The sequence below is a fragment of the Argentina silus genome (genome assembly GCF_951799395.1).
Source record: "Argentina silus genome assembly, chromosome: 1".
NCBI classification, from domain to species: domain Eukaryota; kingdom Metazoa; phylum Chordata; class Actinopteri; order Argentiniformes; family Argentinidae; genus Argentina; species Argentina silus.
This window is the reverse complement of record NC_139655.1, coordinates 20712726-20738555: the sequence shown is the minus strand read 5'-3', so window position 1 is coordinate 20738555 and position 25830 is coordinate 20712726. Positions and strand designations below refer to the sequence as shown.

Here is a 25830-nt window from a genome sequence, read left to right as displayed (position 1 = left end):
GTATTACATGCCATATGGAGATGAGCGGTTTGTTTTATTACACAAGTAGAACAAAAGTGTAATGAAATAAACACACCTGAGTAATTACTAAGTGTTAAGTACTAAGTAATTGCATATGAATACAATGTTGTTACCAGAGTAATTACAGAGTTACTAGATAGGGGGAGTGGTTGATTTAACTTTTAAAATCAGTTCCTATAATGAAACTCAACAAAATCCATGTTTACCTTGTACAGTGTAACTCATGCGTACACAATAGACAATCAATGAGCAGAATAAAAGTCTACAAAAAAATAAGAGGTTAGAGGTTGCTATTCGGAGGGCGAAGGGTGGCATCATGCTATAGTTAGAGCAATGCACCGAGGAGAGGGGTTTCATTCCAGCTATTTTGTTCCCTGCGGCCATACACTTGGCAAAATGTACCACTATCGTCAGAAATATATGTGTCTAAAACTTATGAATAATTCATGAGATTCAATTCTGTGAACATTTTAAGCTGTACTTGCCAATGCAAATATAAAAACAAAACTGAAATGAAAATGGTTATAGCACCCAGTGATTTCTTCAAACATAGGAGACATTTTATGAATCAGTACTGCATTGCTGTAAGTCGCTTTGGATAAAAGCGTCTGCTAAATGGCAAAAATGTAAATGTAAATGTAAGCACAGCTACTTTATTTATTTTGTATATTTAAATATTCATTCAATATTCAGTCAAGAGTTCATGATAGCGCTCTACTGAGATTCCTGGAATTATTAAACATAATTTGACACCTTTGGAGCAGATCATCAAGCTACACAAAGTGTTTTGGCTACACAAAGTGTGTGTTGTGTGCGTGTGAGTGAATAAGTGAATGTGCATGAGAGAGAGAAGGAATAGATAGAGAGAGTGTGTGTGTCTAATTATGTGTGTGTGTGTATGTGTGTGTGTGTGTGTGTGTGTGTGTGTGTGTGTGTGTGTGTGTATGTGTGCATGTGTGTGTGTGTGTGTGTGTAATGCATGGCAATGCCAGGGTGAGATGCTAGGTCTCAGAGCTCATCTTGACAGAGCTAGCATTAGGGACTAGGCTTGTGATAGTCTGCTTTCTGACCCGGGCCCGTTGAGATGAGGCCCGAGCCCAGCCTGAGCCCGACATGGAAGATATTTTTATGAGCCTGAGCCCAAAAAATCCTGAATTCTAGAAAACGGCCGTGCCTTTATCCATAGCACACAACAGCAAAATTTAAACGCTGTGGAGTAAGGAGAGCCACCCGCTGAGAAGAGTGGATAGAGCTTGAAAACTCACCTTAGTTACTATCAACAACTGTATTTACTGCACCTGCCTTTATAGAATACCTTATATATTTCCAGAAATCATCCAGATCTTGTCGCTGTTTTCGCCTGTTTTGTGTGTGTGTAAGCATTGATGCCAACAGCGCTCTGTAAGAGAAGGCTTCACGCAGCAGAGTTTGTTATGCTTTCAACTGACATACGTGGTCAGGTGCAGGCGAAGAGAACATGACAGAGCAGAGGCACATCAGCGAATTGGGAATGTTTATACATTTTTTCGCAGCCAGTAAACACCAATTCAGTACTTAGGACCGAAACAGCAAGAGAATGTAAAAAACGCTAAAAACCAAACTAAATTATTATTTTACAGATAATATATATATATATATATATATATATGATATAACCTAAATGAAAATAACAACAACAAAGACATTGAATTGAACAGGTGCTGCTGCTATGCATGTAACACTGACTACAGAGGGAGAGAGAACAGAAGGCGCGCTGCAAGTTATCACACATAGCCACGCAAGATCATATCAAAAACATTATAAACACAGCTCTGAGGCGGCAAACCCGAGTCTGGCCTGGCCCGAATCAATTGTCAGAAAATTAGGCCCTTGGGTTCCATTGTGTTCGAGTGTATTTTTGTGTCTCTGTGTGTGTCTGTGTCTGTCTCTGTGTGTCTGTGTGTCTGTGTGTCTGTCTGTCTGTCTGTCTGTCTGTGTGCATGCATGCACAACTCTGTACTGCAGTACTTCTTCTCTCTCTGTTGGGCTGCCCTCAATCTACAGACAGCATTTTTCTTCCCTCAGTCTGCAGTTCTCTGTCTGCCTTTGAGTGAATAATGGGGAGAAATCTTCAACACAATAGAGCACAGGATGAACGTGTGCGAGTTTGGCTGCCTTCCCGAATGTGTGTCGCCTAGCCGAGCGTGGCTCCTTGCCTGTATCCCATAAAGTAAATCACTTTATCTTACAAGAAGGCAATTTCATGGCATCTACAGTATTATAAAGGTCGAAGAAGCAGGGTAGAGCCCCAGGTGCTCACCATGGGATCCTGCAACATGACCCTAATGTGGCTGGGCAACCAGATGGCACAGCAAAGACAGGACAGTGAGTGAATAGTGAACACTAACACACATACACATCCATGCATGCATGCATTCTCATTTAGTTATGAACAAGTGTAGCGAAAAGACAAACAAGTAGCAAAAAGACACCACAGATGGTTATGCATACTCTGTGGCACACCGATAGAAGGTCTCTCTCACGCACACACACTCACACTCACACTCACACTCACACACACACACACACACACACACAAGAAAACACACAAGAAAAGTGACAAAGATTAATGTAGACCAACTTATAAAAACACACACACTCACAAACTCATTTCCCTTTTTCTAATGCAAAGACCCATCCCCAAAAATGCAGCATCTGACTCTCACCTGTTTGGCCACCTCTGCCAGCAGCAGTGTCTTCCCTGTGCAGGGTCCCCCGTACACCACCAGGGGGCTCATCCTGCTCCCCTTGGATGGCAGCAGGTACTCCTGCACCATATCCAGCGTCTCGCTTTTATACTCGTAGAACGATGCAAAGTTCTTGCACAGGGAGAGGTGCTGTAGAATCTCATCGTACAGAGGGTCTGTTTCCGTGTCAAAGTTCTGTTGTACTGTAGCCTGGATGATGTCCACCATGTCCTCGTAAAACTGTTTACACAGGCCCTCCACGTAGTGGCTCTCTACTTCCTGGGAGTAACCCAGCTTCATGTCACAGTGCGTGACTGACGAGTAGACGCGGAGGTTGGAGGCAGCCACTACCGTGGGGATAAACTCATCCCGCACTTTTAAAAGACGTTCATAGGCTTCCTGGTTGCGCATGACACGGTCCGCACTGACAACAATGTCCATGTAGCGGGCCATCTCAGGGAGTTTGGCGTGCCGGTCAAAGTTGGCGATTTTGCGAATGTAGCACACACACTTCTTGAGGAAGGCAGGGGTTTGTTTGCCCAAGGCGAAGTCCAGTTCATCCTCCAAGGCTGAAATATGATCAATGAAAACACAAACACAAAAAATATATTATTTGAATGTTGTCCTTGAAGTAGCTCACTGTATCAGTTTTTGAGTATTTTGAGAAGGTTAGTTCATTGGGTGTTCTAGTGCCTAATGACTTTGAGTCTCAAATAGTAATTGCTAAATATTTGTCACCAAAGTAGCAATATCACTCTAAAGTAGCTTGAAAAGGTTAGCTCTGGTTTTTGTTGTAGCTTTCAATGCTAGTCTTCAAAACAGCCACTCTTTTAAGTCTTTAGACAAAGCTGGTATGTATTTAGCCTGTCTTTAAGCTTGTGATTAGATATGTTTCCCCATAGCCTTGTTTAACGAGAAATATGGTTGATACAATTGCATAATACAGTATGGCAGAGCTTTATCAAAGCCCCTCCAAAGAGCCAGCTCTACTGAAAGTCTGCTAGCATCTCCAGTATAATATCACACACACAACAGATGTGAGAGTGAGAAAAGAGGAAGAGAAAAAAAGTGAGCTGCTGGAGGGAGAGAAGCCTCTGTATGAAAAGGCACTATGTTTGAAGCCCTGTGTGCTCAATTAACTTGCATACTGACTGTATTTTCCTCACACAAAAGCCTTTGAACAAAATCAAACATGGAAATCTGCATGGCAATTAGTTAAATGACTTTGTATTCACAATGTCCACAGCGTATATAGCACAGCAGGGGAACATAGTTAGAAATAACCCAAAACTGTACTATATATATTTATGAAAAAATGAGACTACTGGCAATGTTTCTTTCACTAGGCACGAATGCCTGGCCTCAACAAGCACAGCAGGCCCTAGGTCTAGTACCACAGCCATTTGACAGGGGAAACCCCCAAAGAAACCAGGAATAGATATACTTCTCATCTTCAAAATGGGTGATGGTATCCAATTGGATCAGTGATGATTGGTTTATTCCTAATGGAGTGACTTGGTCTAATTAGACTGCATTTGGAGCTCGCTAGGGCAGCCCTACTTAACACTAGAAGCCCCTGGCCCTCATTACAAGCCGAAGTACCCAGAGTGAGGTCCGGAGAAGTACCCAGAGTGAGGTCCGGAGAAGTACCCAGAGTGAGGTCCGGAGAATTACCCAGAGTGAGGTCCTATTTGTTGACGTTAGTGTAACAGTATAATCATTGAGTTAGATCAATACCATGCAAAACATAATGCACTGGTTGTGTGTAGTCAGGACTCAATAATCATTAGAATACCACATTTTGTATTTTTAAGAGCTTACATATTCATATTGACGGGCATCATTGGTGTAACTTTACATACTGTAAAAAAGAAAACACCAGTCCTTTGCTAAAGAAAATGGACACAAAATATGCACCTTTAGCCAAATACATCAGTAAAGTCACAGAAAAATAATTCGGCTCTCATGCTCCACCATGCAAACCACATTCAAAACAAATCTTTGATTGCACATTCCACAGTGTCTCAGGTTTTATTCCATGTGCATCTGCCCAACTGACACTGTCTCTTTGCGGACTAGGGTGCATGATTTGGATTCATCACCACATTCTCAGTCACTCACTCACCTGCTGCCCGAGATGCATCAACCTTGGGCTTGTTAGCCATGAACTGTGTAAAGGGGCAGAGCTTTTGTTGGAAACAACTGTTCATCAACAGTGATGTTGTCTCCTGGCTTATAACAAGCAATCGAGTTACGCACAAAATTGTTCCAAATGTCTGTAATCGGGGCAAATTTGTCTGTCTCCCTGCGCATGGATCTTGTGCCCTTATCAATCAAACACACATATTGTAGCCTACATACTGTACACACACAGTTGAAAAAGAAATAGGCCTAGATCTTGCTTCTAGCGATAGGAAAAATGGTATCAAAAGGGTGCTCATTGAAAAAGGTCTAAATAAACTGAGAGTAAATCTATGTTGTGGCTTGAATAAAAGCAGTGTAAAACATTACGTAATCGCTTTGATCATGCAAATAAATATTATTGTCTCTCTGTCTATGCTGCTGATAGCCATTACGGTTGAAATGGGTAAGCCAGGAAATGTCAGGGAAGGAGGGAGATGGGATGGGTTTCACAACAGCAGACTTATTTTATTATAGTGTATTATAAGTGTCACATCGCGCCTGTGGAACCCCATTGGGGCGACTAGTTTATGATAATGATATGCACTGAGGGTGCATGTGAATACTCAGGGACAGTATTATCTTAGTATATTATCTTTCCTTCTTGATCCTGACAGATGTACAGTATAACATTTGATGTCACTGTATCGCTTCTGCTCCAAGCTCATTGCTTCAGGGGAAAATACCAATAGGCCTAATTATCGAGAGAAGTTAATTATTTTACTCTGCAAATGTAGCATGCAGTAAAGTTGATGGGCAACATTTTATATTAAGTTTATTAAGTATACAATGGTTGAATTGAAATGAGAGGAAACTGTCCAAATTCAGTTTCAAATGACTGCTGTACTTTAGTTCCGGTAATTGCACATTTTTGCACCGAAACATTACATTTTCTTGCAACTACATGGTATCTGTGCAAAGTGTGATTTCTTAATGGACCTTTTAGTATTCCTGTTAGTCTAAATGACTACAATTAGGCAACACAATAGACCACAACACAGGACACAACAAGATTTTCATGGGACAACACAACATACAATAGAAAAACATATGTTTGTTTACATCATATATGAAATATCAATGAGAGGAAGATGTTAAGCTTATAGATGTTCAGTCTGCAATTCTCTCCACATAAAGAAAGAAAAGAGGAAGAGAAGACAGCTGTAACTTACTGACCAGAGCAGATGAATTTCTTGGCCTGAGGGCTTTTCATGGTGCCCTTCTCCTGAAGCTGTAAGACTGACGTACGGAAGATCCTCTTGATCTCCTCGGACACATTCCGCCAGGCTTTGTCATTCTTGGTCTTGGCTGCGCTGCTTGACTCCATCTGGGGAAGAGAGGGAGGAGAGAGTAAATATTAAAATTGGGCATAAAGTTCTGTAGGCTACATTTTGATCTGGAATGTATTGAGAAGTTTGAATTCCACTTAACTGGTTCTTATCCAAAATAAGCAATAAACATATACAAATTGTATGTTTTATTTTTTTACTTGGGTGGTCGTCTTGAAAAGCCACATCCGAACTCAGGCACAACAGGGGCAGCCTACTATTTTCATTATGACCATCTCCATTTAAGTTGTGTGTTTTTGTATCTCCCAGTGTGGTAGCTTGACACTTGTTAGAGGTTTGTCTCTCATGATCCTCTTTGTCATGTCATACAATCTAGTCGTCTATGTTCTAGTGTATTTAGTTTAGTTTTTTGGTTTGTTATTTTCATAAGTCTGTTCCTGTGTACTCTGTGGTGAATTCCTACCAGTAAAGTGGCTTTGCTTTTCAACTACAAGCTACCACCATAACATGGGCCCAGCGGAGATCGACCAGATACGCAACATGGTTTCCCACCAGGCAGGACTACTGGGGCGACAACAGGAGCAACTTACACAGATGGCAGAAGCACTCCAGGCACTTACCCTCTCCTCCATCTCTGAATGCACAACAGGTTGAACCTTGAAGCAGATGGGCTACAAAAGGGGGTCCAACCCAGTGCTAGCAAGGTGTACCTAATAAAGTGGCCGGTGAGTGTATATATATACCCAATTACCCACCTAGACATACATTACAGTGGATATCCCTCAGATTGGTAAATCAATGATTCTCGTGAATGGAGCTGCCAGGATGCCAGCCCTGCTGCTTTTCTCATTTTCCTCCAGCCATGAGACACAGCAACAGAGGACAATGGTGGTGAAGTCTAGCTAGCAATCACAGCATGCTAGGAATGTATCTAAATGGTGATCATGACATCCTCATGGACAGATATGTTTACAGGTATGGTGGTTACAGCCAGAGCAAGATAGGCAGCCTTCAAGTAAATGCAGGGCGAATCTTTATAGGCCCCATAAACTTTCCACCAGGGAAGCCTTCTAACTTTGTTTGAAACTTTTGCTTAACTTAAATGGTGCTGACAGGAATTGCTGCCAAATAACTTTTACTGGATAGTTTTAAAGGCACATTAAAAGCTTTTGTGAATGTTAACTCAAGGGCATAACAGAAAACAGTTAGCTCTGACAAAAACACAGCAAAATAATTATTCCCTTCTGTGAATTTGACTGGTTGTGATTTGGGTTTTAGGTAGCCGGGTTTGAGATATATAAAAGGGTTAGGGCATTTGGTTTGGGGGAGTTTAATATGTACTAGGGGTTTGATATATGTGGTAGGGATTAGGGTCCTAGCCTTACTGAGTTCTGGTAGTTCTTCAGCATCTGGGCTTTAGGTTTGAGGTAGTAGGCGGGTGGTACAGCGTTCTCATCCCTGCAGTACCACTCTTCCAGGATGCGTGTGTCCAGTCCTGCCTCAACGGCCGCATCCAGAATCATCTCAAACTCTGCAGACTCCACCTCCCCCGGCACACGGATACTGCCGTACTTCTCCCCCACCAATCCCTGTGATGAAGGAAGGAATGAGGGACAGGAGGAGAAAGGGAAATAGAGAGAACGGTCATCATCATTACCATTTTGATACCTAGAACCATTGGTGCAAGGCCTTCCCAAGAAACAAACATTAAACTCTATCTAGGTCTATTGCTAGCTCCAACAAATTATATTGTTCACCACAAAAGAGTGAGAACCACTGTATAAAAACACACATCCACACACACACAAATAAGACCAACAGGCAGAGAGAGAGAGCGAGACAGTGATAGATTACAGAGAGAGAGAGTGAGTGAGACAGAGAGACAGAGACAGAGCGAGCGTTAGAAAGTCTTGTATAGCCTTGGTATGAATGCACCGCATGCACAATGGAATGTTCTCACCACAAACACACTCTCTAAATTACAGTAGTGCCAGTGAGGACATTCTCAGAGTATCTCTGTGAGGCTCAGATTAATACAGGACTTTCTGCACACCCTTTCTCCTTGAGGTGCTTATTGTGTGAAGGCATCGATGTGAACAGAAAGAAAATGATAGGCTTTCATTTGTGTGTCTCATGTGAACAGGTCTTCTCTGTCGAGTATGTGGGTGTATATATGGTATTGTCAGTTGTGCCTTGGAGAACATGTGCACACTTATTCATGCTTCAGTTTTCTTTGCTCTCCAAAGTAACTATGCTCTACTCGGCTAAACAGAGAAGCACACAGCCACAGTATGTGAGCACACGGTCATGGTCAGGTATTGAAAGGAAAAAAACTGTGTGCCTCCAGATTTGTATTCCTTTTCATAATTTCTGTTCCCTTGTACAAAGGATTAAGCTTCACTGAATGGACATGAATGGAATTAATTAATAGTAAATTGTTATGTTGGTTCCAATATGGAATATAGAAATGTCCACATAGATAGAAAGGTAAGGGGAATGTGTTCCGTTGCTAAGAAGATTCTTCTCTCTGTTTCCTCATCAACTACAACAGCACCAGTCACCATCATCACCACTGTCTTTAATAATTTAGTCAGGGATAAAAACTGTTATAAAACTTAAAAGATCAGAATGGGGCTTTATGTTGTTGTTGCTCAAACTGGCATCTTACCATATCTCGCAGACCAGATTGCCTGAGCCACACTACACATATGCTTTTGAATGACGGCCAATTCATCACCATAAGCATTATTAGGAAAAATTACCAGCAGAAGGTTGATGTGCACAATCATCCACATGTGTGGAGAATGGGAGCAGAACATCACTGGAAAGCATAACGAATGGGCCAGCTGATCTCTACGCCACAAGTAGACACACACACTTTTTGTGTGTTTCCCACGGGGCAGAGAGGGACAGCCAGATGACTGTGAACTCTCTCAAGCTGGATTGTCAAGGATGTCAATCTGCCGCCAGCAAAGACACATCAATGGCAACGCGGTCCTAACTCGGTGTACCATCAGCTCTGACAAAGACCTTTTGGATGAAAAGGCTAGCCGAGAGTGGCTTGTCTGTGGGTTTGTGTGTATTGCTCTGTCATCTCATGGGAAAACAAGTTACAGATACAGCTTAGACAAATTGATATAGTTAGCTAGATATTTTCTCCAAACCAATTTAGGGCCGGGACCGGGCCAACACAACATTGAAAAAGGTCCCTGAAATTGCTTGGCAAAGGATCTGAGGATTTGAGTTGAGGAAGGTCATCTGTAGCAGAACAGAAATGGTGGCAATCATGTATGGAAGCTGACCAAGATCACAGAAAACTTCCTGCCATTAAGGAAACCAAAATTTGACAAGACAGCGGGAGATCAGAAATACATTCTTTTCATTAAGAAACACGGTCACAATCAAAAGAGTCCATTTATCATTGGTGGATAAAGACATCAGAGAGAGAGAGCTGAACAAAGCTTTGAGAGAAAGAGTGATAGAAAGAGAGAGATAGAGAGAGAGAGAGGGAGAGGAGAGGGAGAGGAGAGTCATTCTCTGAGCTGCTGACAAAGTCTCTGTCAGCTTGCCTTGCGGGGATAGCAAGGAAGGACGGAATGGGTGAGTGACTGTGTGTGTGTGTGTGTGTGTGTGTGTGTGTGGAAAGAGAGATTTGAGTAAGAAGAAGTTTATGGTGTCAATGTAAAATGACTAGACCAGACAGAACTGTATATACACACACACACACACACACACACACACACACAGATGCAATCTCTACTCTTACCTCTCTCTCTCCCTCTCTCTCCTCCCTGTTGCCCACGGAAACCGTTAAAAATGGCCACACTCTCCTCGGGCAACTTTATCGCTCTTGCTTTTGCCAGAGAGCATTACGTGTTTGGAACTTGGCCAACCACTATAGATTAAGGCACCAAGGTTGACAGGCTGAAACATTTGGTGTTTTTTGGGGGAAGTGGGGGCCCAAGGAGTTGGGGATCTTCTTATTGCACTTAACAGCCAGCAGGTGCAAAATACAAGCAGATGAATGTCCATCTCAGGATTGGGCCAAATACAATTTCATTTTTAGCAGCACTCCTCTCTCTCATCCTTGGAAGAGTTTCACTGCAGTCTAAGAGCACTCTGTCTGATGAGGTATGGAGCATGGACATGAAGAAGAGAATATCAATGAATCAATATTCAGTCACTCTGGCTATGTTTGGTCAAAGCTCTCTATTTATTTCTAAAGTGATCCATTTGTTGGACTGCACAGATTGTGTGTATGAGCAAACATGAATAGAAATGTGGTCATGCATGTGGAAGGTCGGACTAGGTAGGCTAAACCATGGAAACAGAATCATCTAGAATCAACAGCAATTGTCTACTTCACCAGAAAGTGGAAAATGCTGAAGTCTGAAGATATTTTTTTTATGACAATTGCCTTGACATTAGATATCATTTTAACCATTGGTTGACAGACATTGGGGAATCATTTACGTTCTTATCACAGTGGTGGCTGGAATGTCAGATTTTGTATGAATATGGGGTTTTCTTATTTGGTGTAATTCTACAATATGTATGTTGAGATGTTTTTTCCACCTGAACTGCGAAACAACTTTCTTGGAATGTGAATTGATATCTCCAACCAAGTATATTATCTTAAAGACATGCTACAGGATTTTTGTTGCTAATGTTTTATATCAAATTTTGGCTTAAGTGTTGATTATATGGTTCTCTATATAATATAAGCTTATGCTCATGGTAATGGAAAGGTGTGCCCCTCTCTGTCCAATCAGGTAATTTATTTATTTTTAATTTCGGGGACATGTTTTTGGCTTGTATAGAAAATAGACAAAAACCTGGAGCATCTCATTAACACTTGCATCATGCTGAATGAATGGGAAGACATACTGTATGAAACCTGTGTTACAGTATTTCACATTCTCCTCTTACACCCAGCTAAATCATATTATATTTCCATCAGGGAAGAGGAGCTAAGCTAAAAAAGAAGCCAAACAGGAATAACAACTAAATTCTATGTAGCGATATGTGTCCTTGTGGCATTCAGAAACAGTCATCGTTTTACATAAGGGAATTCAAGACCATTGCAGGGAAAAAAACAGTCATGGCTCATTGTCATGCTTAATCTCCAGGTCAATGACACCATCACCATGCCAACCCCTACCATCACCATGGAAACGGACTTTATTGCATTGGCAGGTTTGAAAAGCGCCTCGCAGGTGTGTGTGTGTGTGTGTGTGTGTGTGTGTGTGTGTGTGTGTGTGTGTGTATGTGTGTGTGTGTGTGTATGTGTGTATGTGTGTATGTGTGTGTGTGTGTGTGTGTGTGTGTGTGTGTGTGTGTGTGTGTGTGTGTGTGTGTGTATGTGTATGTGTGTGAACTATGACAATGTAGCTACATAAAAAGCAAATAACACATTGTAAATAATTGTTATGTGCTCAAAATATAAAGTATGTGTTTCAGATAGAGATACCATTTTATGGTCGGTACGACTACTACATGACTACAAAATCCCAAACAAAGAAAACATTGGAAAGGATACACAATAGTGATAGGTCTACTATATACAAGTGCAGTAGGTAGTAATAGATAGCACTACCATATGATCTACAGTATAAGGTAAACATAGAGTAGAACATAGAGTCCAAACCCATTATCTGTGGAGGCTGTTCTTAGCTGCCGAATCCAGTATTTACAGAGCAGTATTTAACCTCTCTGTCTACCACCGCTCTCTCTCTCTCTCTCTCTCTCTCTCTCTGTCTCTGTCTCTCCCTCCACCCCTCCACCCATCCCCCATCCCTCCCCTCTCCTCCTTTAATCCGTGTGCTCGCCCAGGGCGCTGTGACAGTTGTGTCAGCTGCGATTCCCCTGCGCAGCCCCCGGAATGGGCTTTGAAGTCACTCCCACCGCCATGTGGCAGAGCAGGCGCGGGGACCTCCGGGGCTGTGCTGGCTAACGGGGGACACTGGGGGACACCGTGGCCAACAGTCACCCATGTGTGTGTGTGTGTGTGTGTGTGTGTGTGTGTGTGTGTATGAGTGTATGCATGAGTGTATGTATGAGTGTATGTATGAGTGTGTGTGAGAGACAGGGTGTGTGTCAAGCTCTGTATTAGTGTGTGTGTGTGTGTGTGTGTGTGTGTGTGTGTGTGTGTGTGTGTGTGTGTTAGCTAGAAATAGAAAATTAACATCACTGTCATTTTCTATCTGACTCTGCTTATCTAGGCCTTCAGCTTTTCGCCTGTCAGAATGAAAGTAAACAAGAAGAATCTAACCTAAACCGTTCTCAGGAGAGAGTCGACAAACACAACCCAGAACTGTCAAACACTGCTCCAACTCGTGTCTGCCACTGATCAAAGAACGTGTGTCTGTCTCTTCAGAGGGGGGAGATATGGCTGACGGCAACATATCACAGAATCAGGGGACAACAGCTGTCACGATTTTACTTTACATCTAAAAATGTGTCTCCACAAAGCTAGGGCAGGCTAGGTCCTTAGAGTGGACACACTGATCTAAATTGGTACACCCACTTGATGATGGCAACCCGTTACTGTGAGAGAGTTAGAATCATTAAAGTGGTATTGGTACCATATCCAAGAGGGTTATGTACACAGTGCAAAGATTTGGGCCAGTTAGTGACTAGGGGTAAGAAATTACCTACATTGCTTTAGATTGCATCTGGGGTGAGCATACCTTATACTGTACCCAGAGAAAACAGTCTTTCTATGAGTGTGTGTATGGATGTGTGTGTGTGTGTGTGTGTGTGTGTGTGTGTGTGTGTGTGTTTTCGTTTGTGTGTGTTTGTGTGTGTGTGTGTGTGTGTGTGTGTATGTGTGTGTGTGTGTGTGTGTGTGTGTGTCTGCATATACTGTATGCTACCCTATGATTACAGCCTCCATCTCCAGACAGACAGAGATCCCCGTCTCCTTCTCTCCCTTCAGCCCATCAGGCTGTCTGGAAATGCAGTGTGTGTGTGTGTGTGTGTGTGTGTGTGTGTGTGTGTGTGTGTGTGTGTGTGTGTGTGTGTGTGTGTGTGTGTGTGTGTGTGTGTGTGTGTGTGTGTGCTCTCACTTGCTTGAGATGTGTGTGGTCTCATATATTGGCTCTCATATACAGGATCAGGAAGGGTTAAGATGGTTAAATGAAACCTCACAGGTTGATAGTAATGCATGGAGAGAGGCACACAGGGGTTTCAGCAGGGCTCTCATTTCTAAAAGAGAGATACATCACAGTTCAGACCCATATCTGATAGGACTGGGATTTAAATCTGAGAAGGGCAGGGGGGGGACATATCAACACCACAGAGAGAGAGAGAGAGAGAGAGAGAGAGAGAGAGAGAGAGAGAGAGAGAGAGAGAGAGAGAGAGAGAGAGAGAGAGAGAGATTGTGTTCCATAAGGCAAGGCTCCTACTAACCATAATGCATCACCCGTCAGATCTCTAACCCCAATTACAACCTCATCCATTCCCTCAAAATGGCTCCTTCACATTTGAATAATTCCCTATCAATCCCACACCTGCGGGTCTACCTCTCATCTGTCCTTGTATGATCCAGAATAGATAACCCCAAACACCCCATCACAATTGCTGATCTCTGAACACAGGGTTACCATAGCCTGCCCATAGCCCATATCTGTGAATGTATTATCTCAACTGTCTCAGTGGTCCCAAATGTGACTCTCAAACCAATAACCATTTGGATAGATGAATGAATGATTGGACAAACTGACCCACAAACAGACAGAAAAGGGGGCATCATTCCAGTGACAAAGACGCACACAAAAACAATGAAAAAAGTAAACTTGTAAATTTAAAAATAATGGTTATGAATAGGGTGTTTATCAGGGATATAAACGCTTATTATAGTGTCATATACCCACAACAAAACATGGACCTGCGGAGGTCTTCAGGCATTCCTCCAGAAGCTTCATCCTGAGTCGCTGTAGCTCGGGGCTGTCCCACTCCTCTGGATCTATCCCCCAGTACAGGTCCACCACCTACAAACAAACACACACACACACACACACACACACACACACACACACACACACACACACACACACACACACACACACACACACACACACACAGACAGACAAGGAAGATATTGATATTATTAATTGAGATAAATTGACACTGTCATGCACAACTTTAAACAAAAATACATACGTCTTTGGATGAAGTTAAATGTAGCAAAGAGATACAGTGAAAACAATGGACATGGTTTTCTATTCCACTGAGGACATTGTTTGCAAAGGTTGTCAATATTCTGCGGTAAGGTGAGAGAAAACAGCAGACTTAGAGCACAGACAAAGCAGGAGGTTCGTGGCTGAGATCCGATTGCTGGTGTTCATGTCACGGCAGAGGATTAGTAAATTAGAAAGATAGATAGATAGATAGATAGATAGATAGATAGATAGATAGATAGATAGATAGATAGATAGATAGGTACTTTATTGATCCCAGAGGAGAAATGAAGGCGTTACAGCAGCTCACATCAAAAACAACTACAACAAAATACAGTGACAATAGAATAATACAATAAAAATAAAATAAAAAATAAAATAGACTCTGAAACACTCACACCCACACCCACACACAGCCACACCCACACACCCACCCACACACCCACCCACACACACACACACACACACACACACACACACACACACACACACACACACACACACACACACAAACAAATAGTGTAGAAACCTGGCATTCACATACTCTCCCCGTGCCTGAAATTCCACTCCACTGCCGGGGGTAATGTGGACAGGAGAGCGACAGAAGGGCTTCTGAACACACAGAGGTGTGTGTGCGTGTGTGTGTGCGTGTATTCTGCCAGGGGGATCTCCCCTGACACATTTGTCAAAATCAGTGTCACCGTTGTGGATAATTCCAACTGCAAACACGCCACAGGGGAAATCTCAAACGGATGGAGGGAATGAATAGAGAGGCCTGTAAATGAGTGTGGCCATGCCAAACTGCTCCTGTCACCGCCCCTTAGGTAGGAAGCTCAGCCCTGTGCAGTGCCTAGTAGACTCCCAGGTTTCCCTCTGTTCCCTCTATGTTCAGCAGGCACGCTGTGTACTCTGTCATTTACTATGTATAATGACTATACAATGGGAATTACAGTACAATATGTTAAAACATGATGGAAAGGTGTAGTCCACTGATCTATATTCCTGGATAGGATGTAGGGGGCACTATAAAGATGTCACAGTGATTTCACCAACTACACACAAGTGGCTCACTTGTCCCATAGAAACCAATGCAATTTCACAGTACTTCACTGTCTTATTTTCTTTACAAATCCAATAGTTATTCCATTATTCTCTAGGTTATACACATGTATATTAACTCATCACTAGATATGAAAATAAGGAAACACTTCTAAATATACACTCACTGAGCACTTTACACCTTCTCAGGTGGAAGTGGTGTAATGGTGTGGGGAATGTTTTCTTGGCACACTTTGGGCCCGTTAATACCAATCAATCATCGCTTGAATGCCACAGCCTATTTGAGTATTGTTGCTGACCATGTGTATCCCTTCATGGCCACAATCTACCCATCTTCTAATGGCTACTTCCAACATGATAATGCACCATGTCACAAAGCAAAAGTCATCTCAAACTGGTTTCATGAGCATGACATTGAGTTCAGTGTTCTTCAGTGGCCTTCCCAGTCACTGGATCTGAATCCAATACAACACCTTTGGGGTGTGGTAGAATGGGAGATTCAAGCTTGAAAGTGCATCTGAAAAATCTGCAGGAATTACATGATGCAATCATGTCATCATGGACCAGAATATCAAAGGAATGTTTCTTGTGGAATCAATGTCACGAAGAATTGAGACTGCTTTGAGAGCAAAGGGAGGCCCTACCCAGTATTAGTGTAGTGTTCCTAATAATGTTCTCGGTGAGTGTAATTCTCCAGTCTGTGTTTAACTTGGACTATGATGAGATTGGCTTAGTACTTGTTCTTTATTTGAGGAAAAACTATCAAAAAATGAATTAAGAAAGTGTAATTTGTGAATACCTTGAAATGAGGATTAACTGCATTCCTGAAAACAATCATTTAATTGTGTATGTGTTAAATGACTCAAGTGCAATACAGACCATCATTCTTCTGTAAACCCAATCGATTCATGCATTTTACGGGATAATATTGGGTCCCCGGTTCACAATTGTACCTTTTCTGAACTCTCTGCATGGAGGAAAGGGGAGCCTGTGGGCTTCCTGTGCATGTGTGCAGTAGTAACAAAACGCTTTGCAGAGACATACTTTACACCATAGCTAATCTCTTGGATTTGTTAATTAGCTACCTAGCTGGCTGTCAACAGGTGGGGCTGTTAGCATTTTGGGGTAACGCTGCTAACGGCTAATATCGGAGTGAATTGTGGCATATGAGGAGATTAGGTTCTAAATAGAGACCAAGGAAAGTGAATGAGAAATGCAAGAGGGTTGCTAGTCAATAGCAACTTCCGCTAGTGGTTGGCCTTACGCATTGCTATATGGAAAATGCTAACAGTGCCCTCTCTTTCCTACTTACTCTCTTTGGTTGTGCTGAAGTCAGATGTATTTGGAAAACTGCTGGTGTTGTGCTGTTACTACTGCACGCATGCTAAGCCAATGCGCTCCTTTGCTTGGCAGAGAGCTCAGAAAAGGTACAATTGTGAACCCGCTACCTAATATTATCCCAGAAAATGCATATGCCATATCTCAGAATTGATTGGGCTTCACAATCATAGTCTGTTCACTGTGACAGAACTTTTTCTACAAAGTAGCTCTAGCTCCGTTCTCTTTGAGTGAGAGAGGCACGGACGTTGACAGACAGTCCTCCACTGAATCAGAGAGGTTAAGTCACATTTCCCAAATTTGCAGTTGTTCCCCTTTAGGCGTGCATGGAAGCCTCCATGGTCTGGGGGTTGTCAGTAAGGTAAGTGCAGAGGAGAGAGCCTTTCACGTTGACTGACACATCTGCAGTGAACATTACAGCATTGACAGACAGCCCTAATTATTGAACATCCCCACTATTCACTAGAATAGAGGGTGTGGCCTTCAAATTGAGTGACAGCCCTCTGGGGAGCTATGCTCCGTGTGATTGTCAGAAGCAGCAAGAGGGCTGCAGCTGATCCATTATTATTGGCTTGATTGTTGTGGACCTGCAAGCAGCTGTGCTGCTGTATCACCCAGAGAACTGGGCTCACTGGCCCAGAGCTGTACAGATGCAGGGAGTGCAATCAGTGAGCAGTTTAACTCTCCTACACTGCTGCCAGCCTACAGCATATCACCAACTGTTCCCCTGCAATGCGTGTCTTCAAGGCATAGGTAATACCGCAGTAGCCACTAGCCTAATAATGTCTTACATGGATGAAAATGTTAATTCCAACCAACATATTGTCGGTTCTAGATCACTCCAGTTACTCATGACTACATTCAATAAAATGTCAAATGGTACTGTATTTTGTTCTGGTAGGCTGCTCTAATACTCCACTCATTCTCCAATCATTGAATGTATAGTAAAACAGTCACATAATGAAGACAAAACACATAGTTAAACATATTGAGATAAATGGTACCAGCAAATTAAAGTTTATATATGAAAACATGTTATCAAACATTAATATATAACTTACAGCAACACAGATCAATCACAATATACAGTATTAGTGTCACTAATGAACCTCATAGCCTGATATCTGAATCTCCAACACCGTGTAAGCTAAACAACAGATTAATGGACTCCATATTTGTCCCCATTAGTGTCATGGGGCTCATAACACCCCCGTATTGTCTGAGAATAGAGAGGTGTAACAGAATAACATCCTGGCCATATTAAGAGGTTTCCTCTCTCTGTCCGCAGGTGGGGGATTGAGAAGAGTCCCGTAATTACAGCCCAAATGAAGACATTAGTCATCGCTCAAAGCCGCGGGGGAGACAGTAATTTAATTTCCCCAGACCGTCACTCTCTCCGAGTGAAGCGGATGGATAGATAGAGACAGAGGAAGATGGAGGGATGAAGAAGAGGGAGGGTAAAATGGGACTTTAAGTCAATATATCTTGTCCAGGAGTTGAGAGAGGTGGATAGCGGGATTAGTAAAGAGGGATTTTTTAAAATGAGTATTCCTCATTCCTCAGCTTTGCGTGAACTCTTTCTGCACAGCCCTTATTTTTGCTCTCTGTCTCTCTCTGTCTCTTTTCCCAACTCTCTTTTTCTGCCTCTCTTTGCCCACCCCTCTCTCTTCCTCTGCCTCTCTCTCTCTCTCTCTCTCTCTCTCTCTCTCTCTCTCTCTCTTCATTCTGCTGTAGGAAAAGAGGGGGTGCTGCTTACATAAGAGTAGAAGCAGCTTCTGCTAAGCAGCTTTCTAATGCCCTTGGACTATGTTTGCTCAAGGCAGGTCAAGTGCAAAAGAGGCCTTTTTTATTTATTTTAATGTTAGACTATTAGACTTCAGGATTAGACCCAGATGCCTGCAAGGAAATGGTATGAAATCAGGCAGAAAAGAAAGAGAGAGGGGAAAAAACAACAATGAACACAAACCCTTATAGATGAAATAAGACCAGAAATAGATATGCCACCTCCAGAAATACTATAATATCTAAAGCCTTGAATTAATATGACCAACACAACAATAGTGTGGTGGAGTAGTGTGTATCATTAAGCATGTGTGTGATGAATGAAGCCACCATATTGCTGTGAGGAATACAAATCAGCACTGTTTGGGATCTCAACCCACCTCCCAAAGGGAATTTCAGAGCAAATTAAATACACATTTACCACGGCTGGCAACACACTGCCATACCAGCAGAAAACTGCAGGGAGATAGTGTAGAGAAAACCACAGTTTGGATTTACCCTTCAAAATAAACCTCTCAATCTCTCAATTATCCATGCTGGCTAATTAAGGCAGCTAATGTAGAATATTTAGAATATTGGCCAAGCGATGACACTTAGGAGCAATTTGAGCTGAAGCCTGAGACTTTGGTTCACCTACAGTGAGGTTCACCGTGTTAGCTGTGATAAAGACATGAGGACAGGAGAGGTATGCTTTAACTATAGTATAATGAGGCAGTATTAGACACGAGAGACAGGATTTCCTCAGCTCAGAAGGAGGTATACATTGCTCAAGGTAGATGTTGCCCTTAACCACAGTTCTAGGATCAGGTTACCCAAACCAAACCCATCCAAATCTAAACTAACTTGTCTAACTCTATATCAGTGCTTATTAGGTAAAGTATTTTCCTACTTTGTAGAATCTGTCTGGGTCTGTATTTAGATTCCCTGGGTGTTGAGTGTCTTAATTGCTTAAATTGCTTAATTGCTTCTAATGATGGCAACTGTGTCTGCTGCTTTTCATTTCAATCTAGTGGAGGACTGGGGAGAGGCGTCAACTGTCTGTCCACAAGTAGCAGTGAGGGAGCCTGAAATAGTGAGTGGAGAGGAGGCCCAGTGCCAAGTGAGGGAGAGAGTCACAGGGAGAAAACAGAATACAGGGAGACAGAGAATGGGGTAGAGATGAGATGTACAGTATGAGTGACTATGCTTTAAACAATGCCTAGACTGGTAGAGTGATTTCTACTAACTTTTTGTTTTCATATCTGCGACTTCTTCTCTCATGAATGAGCCAGAGTTCATTTCACATAATTGAAAATCAGTTGGTAAACTGGGGCATGCTAATGAAGAACGGTGAAACGTTACCTTTTCTCAACTTTCGTAAAGTGTTTGATCCTGACATTGTTTGTGTTGTGGTTCAAAGCGCTACTAACATAACTCATCAGAACAAACAAGTACGCATATCCAGCTTACAGCTTAACAGGCTTGGAGAAAAAAAATCATTGTTGATGGCTGCTTTTTCTAAAAACCTTTAATATTTAAAATATAATGAAAAAATAATGAGGAGACAGCGCACAGAATGTTTTTGAAGTAACTTCCTAGTGTGGATGATATATTCTGAGTCTCTGTCTTTTTGACAAAGCTAGAATGACAACCTTATTTCCTCTACTTCAAAAGCGGCGGCATAATAAACTGTGTAAATAGTTTTTCTGAAATCTAGTTTCACCTCTCGTCTGTGCTCTCAACAGTGCTTGTATTGTTAGCTGCTGGAAAGACGTTTGAATGACAGCCGTTAAACAATATCCCACAGCTGTAGCAGAAGAACTGCATCTCCAGTGACAGGTGTGTGTTATGGTGGGCCTACTAAGATTAACTCCAACTGTGGCAATCATGCGCTGGCAACCATAGTAAAGTACTTGATAATAAGCTCCCCACTGTCAAAGCAATTGTTTACAGTACAATCAAAATTGAGTGAAATCACTACATGTGTGAGGTTTTTGTATAGAATGTGATTTTTGACGCAAATATTTATCACAGAATTGTGTTTTCAGTCATAACACTGTTTAGAGTATTGGATTGTGCCATTCAGTGAGAGATTACCTTTAACAGGGTTCACATTAGAGAGGACTTGAAGCAGTGAATCTACGGTATGCCAATGTGTGTACACTCAGCCAATCACAAGATTATCTCATCAACATCTCCAACCAGTCCATAGTATTGTTCCATCTCCCCCTCTCAATCATCTGAAGAGCCACACAATGTCCTGAGCATGTGTGGTAGAGTGCTTGAGAGCATGGTTTAAAATGTAAACCCCTTAACCCATCCGCAGAGCCCTTCCCATCTCAGCCCACCTCCCAGCCTGATCCACTCACTGCTGAAGAAAACGCGGTGCTGCGCTGACTGAATGAGGACGCTGCCCAAGGCCGAGCTTCAATAACGGATTCCCCCTGCTCCATCCCGTTAAGGAGAACGTTCCGGATGGAAACAGAGTCAAGTGACGAGGGACTGAGGAGAATTGTGATTCGCTACATCGTATCAGCAGCCCGGCTGTGTGTGTGTATGTGTGTGTGTGTGTGTGTGTGTGTGTGTGTGTGTGTGTGTGTGTGTGTGTGTGTGTGTGTGTGTGTGTGTGTGTGTGTGTGTGTACGCATGCGCGCGCGTGCATGCATGCGTGCGTGTGTGTGTGTGTGTGTGTGTGTAGGTCTGTGCATATTGACATATGAAATATTGCCTACCTTGGAAACAAATTGATATCTGAGGTGGACTGTGAAACAGACTGCAGACCACTTGTTGACTGCTCTCAGAACAGTTTAGACATGGCACTGATAATATGTTGTGATTTCACACTATCTCTACAACACAAGGGCCGACATCTGTAAACTCAGCTCGTTCTGTGTTGGGGGAGGTGCCTGTTTGGACTAGAAACACGATAGTGAGTCACAGTCTCCCAGGCACTCTGCATATCGTATGAGTTAGTATCATGGCAGCCCCATGACTCAACAGCCAGGCACGTGTCCACTCTAGGATCACCACAGGTTTACTCCACGCAATGTCAGATCAGAGGTTAGACTAGCAGCCCCTCTGGCCTGGAGACCTAGAGCAATTCTCCTAATTATGACCTACTAGGTACTAAGAAATAACATGGTAATATTACAGTACATAACAATAACCAATAAATTACTTGTTAGCTTCGTTGGGATTCATCCTAACAATCACCTCGACAAACCATTTGGTATCTTTTATGAGAACTGCTTCAAAGCAATCCAATGATTATGTGCACTCAATAAACAAGCTCTTTACTACTCAGCCATACAGTTTGTATTAGCCATCTATTTCCTACTGGTGAGGGCTAAAGGTCAGTTTTACCACAAAGCATCACATGTTTGGTTTACTGAAAGGAAAGCTTGACAAATCCTTGAAAAACTATCTCTGAAAATCCGACTGTGACTCCAGGGCTCTCCTGGATTTGTTTAACAAACATCTCAGATAAAAATCTCCCCACGCACTAACACCCATTTGCATTGTAAATGATCCTGGATCAGTGGGAGCCATGGGGAGAATGGGCTAATGCATTCACAGAGAACAACAACAAAGGGAAGGCTCTACCATCGCATCATCTAATCGAGGGGAGATATTCTCCAGCATTCACCAAGCCTCCTTATCTACACTGCCCTTCTGTCTGCTAAGAGAGACAGGGCCCCTGTGTATCTCGTTCCTGGGGCCCTTCAAGGCATTCAGGACTGGTGTTGTTTGTGACTGTTTTCCTTATTCAAGACAGCTCATGTAAATCATTTGGCGCTCCCATTCGATCAATATCACTAACCAGGAAGTCAATAATGACTTTATTCTTACGCAACATGAAAGCAAAAGAGGAGACAGGAAGTCTTGTGTTACCTGGAACTCAATCCCATAGTTCTCCCTGCAGAAGTCCCGTAGTTTGGGATACACATGCTCTTTCAGTGCGTTCCTCTCTGCCTCTGTGTCTGTAAAGAAAGGAAAAGAAAAAAGAAAAAAAAAGAAAAGATCAATTATATTCAAAATAACATCATCCACCCAAGGTATTGATACATGATAAGGAGTCAAGGCAATATTGGTCAGTCTGTGGGGTGTCTCAGAGTGAAGGCTTTTGGGTCATTGTTCTGACCCACTTTCATTCCTCCTCTCTCCCTCCTCCTCTCTTTTTCACTGCCCAACCCAGGGTTACAATAATCTGATAGGACAGGACCCATCCAGCTCTCTCTCTCCCTCTCTCTCTCCCTCTCTCTATATCTCTCTCTGGCGGGTGAAGGGTATGGATAGACAGTCAGTTAAAAACAGAACATGCACATCAGAAGTCCAGCCCATCTGATGCTGGGACACAGGCAAACGTGACACTCAAAAATGTCCCCTAGGACTGTGCCATGCAAAAGTCCTACATATCAGGTCTCTTGGCTTTAGGTGTCCATTTATGAAGTTCCAGTAAGCAACATAAAACATTTAAAACTGGCAATGGTAGTAACTGAGACTAATAGGTTGTATTTTATTTTTGTCTTACAGTATATTATTTGCAGATGAAACCAATAAGATGACTGGCCGTTGGCAATGTTGTTGCCATTAATGACATAGGCTTCTTTTTTACTCATTCACTCAGCCTAGTGGAATCTGAAAGGTTACATCAGAAGCCCTTTCTCAGCACTCCCTCTCTGGTGTTGTGACCCAGCAGAATTGTATGTACTGTGCTGATAACAGTAAACCCCTGCTCTTTTACTAGAGATAAGATGAGGTATGGCAGCATGACGTTTGCAGGGCACAGAGATGTGCGTGTGTAAGTGTGTGCGACAGGACACAGGATAGAGTGGGGGCTTCTTGTCATCTTTCTTGCTCTCTCCTTTCCTCTCCTCTCCTCTCTCTCTCTCTCTCTCTCTCTCTCTTCATTTCTGTGCAACAACTCTCAGTGACACCCACAGCTGAATGTCCATGAATGTTGAAGAAGCCTACTACTGCAACACAAACCCACTCTAATTTCTTCCATAACTTCACCCAAGGTCGTTTCTAGCCACCCATCATCCTTCACTCCTCCACTCATCATGCCTTGGCTTTAAAGGCCTTTACACACATAGTTTGCACCATGGCTGGCAGATCTCTGATTGATAGACAAGTAGAGGATGTGCTTGACAAGCCAAGTCTGCTTGTACGACACAGTGCTGTGACAAAGAGGCCATCCTTATTAACATGGACATCACAGTGTGTGTGTGTGTGTGTGTGTGTGTGTGTGTGTGTGTGTGTGTGTGTGTGTGTGTGTGTGTGTGTGGAGAAACCTGTCCAAGTTAGTCTGTCCAATACCCAGTTAATATAAGCAAATAGTACACATGCTAGCACACTACAGTATGTAACACACATTTAGACATATCTGCAAATCAGAAGGGACACTGTGGACCACAAAACACATGCTATAGTGTTGGTTACGCATAGCGTAAATGCAGTGATTCAAAACCAAAAAAGACGGGAACATGCTACCGGCAATAAGCAGTATGATTCAGCACCACACAGTACCAAGTGCTTAGGGAGAGGAGAAAAAAGTGACTAAAAGTTGCTGCCAAAAATGTCAGCGCGAGACTCTCTTTCCCTCTGGGGGAGGGTAAAGAGGAGGGAGAGATGTATGCTCTACTACACACCATAAAACCTCCCATTGCAGAGTGGGGCAGGCTCAACCACCTCAATCGCTCGCCCAAGAACAAATCTATTAAATAAGAGCCACCTGTGACATGGTCAGTCCCCTCGATCCCTCCCACTTCCCCTCCCACCCTCCCTCCCTCTTTCCCTCCCTCCTCCCATCCCTCCCTCCTTCATCCTCTTTCAGTAGATTGAATCCCGAAACGACCAGGGCCGCAACGTTCTATTCGGCTTTATAGATTTCACGGTTAAACGTCTGACATGATTGATGATGATAAGGAAATCTGAGGGAGAGAAAGAAGAGAGAGATATTGTAGAGAGAGTGAAAGAGAGTGAGAGAGAGGTAGACGGAGAGGAGAGTTAAGAGCTAGAATAATGTTTCGGATGGAATCAGAGGGGCTGGCAAAAAAGCTATGATCCATGCTAAAATGTGCAACAAAAATGAAATGAGAATAATTCCAGGCTAAATTTAAAAGTAATTGAACATCTCTGGGGAGATGTAGCATGGCTGATAATGTATAAGCTGAGGAATAGATCATTTTATGCATCGCATCCCCAAGGGCCACACACTCTTATCAGTGTTAAAGCGTTTAAGTGAGTACTTGCATACAAATAGCTATCTACAGATGCTTTTAGGCCCCTAAGGCAACTGCTACGGAGGTAATGGAGTTAAATACTGTAGATATGCACACATGCACACACACACACACACACACACACACACACACACACACACACACACACACACACACACACACACACACATACACACACACATACACACTAACAAATCCCAAATCAGAGAGATTGGTTAACTTTCACATTGTCTTATGGGGGTGCAATACAGCTCACATGACTCATATTGCTCTCAGCAAACTGATCTTGGCAATGCTTTAGAATCAACATAGTCTCCAATGGAATACATTCAGGGGGATCGCTTCTGCAGACCAAAGAATACGCTCTGTGTGCACGTATTATCTGCCTATGTCAGTGTTGGCCATGTGTGGTGCTGTAAAAAATAAAGATATGTTGCGTGAGAGTTACGTAAATTGCAAGATACGTTACTGAGAGTTAGGGGAATTATGACTTGCATGATGGTTAGGCAGTATTAGGCATTAACTCTGAGTGATTAAGGGTTAGGATTATGGCATGATTCGAACCAGCAACATTCAGGTTGCAAGCCTCCACCAGCACTGGGCATAGACTCTCCTCTAGGCTTCAACATATAGCCAACACTATAACTAGAGAGCACATACAGTGCCTTCGGAATGTATTCACCCCATCACTTTTTCCCCAATTTTGTTGTGTTATATACTCAATTTAAAATGGATTAAATTAAAATAATTTGCCATCAATCCACACACAATACCCCAGAATGACAAAGTGAAAACAAGTTTTTTGAAATTTCAGTAAATGTATTAAAATTGAATTACAGTAAAATTGTATTCAGACACTTTGCTATGACACTCTTAAAATTAGCTAAAATGCAAAAATGTCATCAACAAATCACTCAATAAATTGAATTGAGTCCATCTTAATCCAAGGATAATAGATAGTGTAATTTTGGAATTAATATCTTTGTTTTTATAGGGTCTCTGATTTGCATAGGAATCAATTACACACTGT

At 42.5% G+C, this 25830-nt stretch overlaps 1 protein-coding gene across 1 annotated transcript in view; it reads right to left on the bottom strand.

Annotated features, from left to right (window-relative positions):
- Positions 1-25830, bottom strand: part of nwd2 (NACHT and WD repeat domain containing 2) — a gene marked incomplete at both ends in the record, with an annotated part of 33985 nt that overhangs the window by 3995 nt on the left and 4160 nt on the right. The window contains 5 exons of the mRNA XM_083668261.1: positions 2727-3316; positions 6105-6255; positions 7603-7806; positions 14092-14208; positions 22447-22535. Coding sequence (XP_083524387.1) covers positions 2727-3316; positions 6105-6255; positions 7603-7806; positions 14092-14208; positions 22447-22535 — 1151 coding nt within the window. The remainder of the gene's footprint in view (positions 1-2726; positions 3317-6104; positions 6256-7602; positions 7807-14091; positions 14209-22446; positions 22536-25830) is intronic.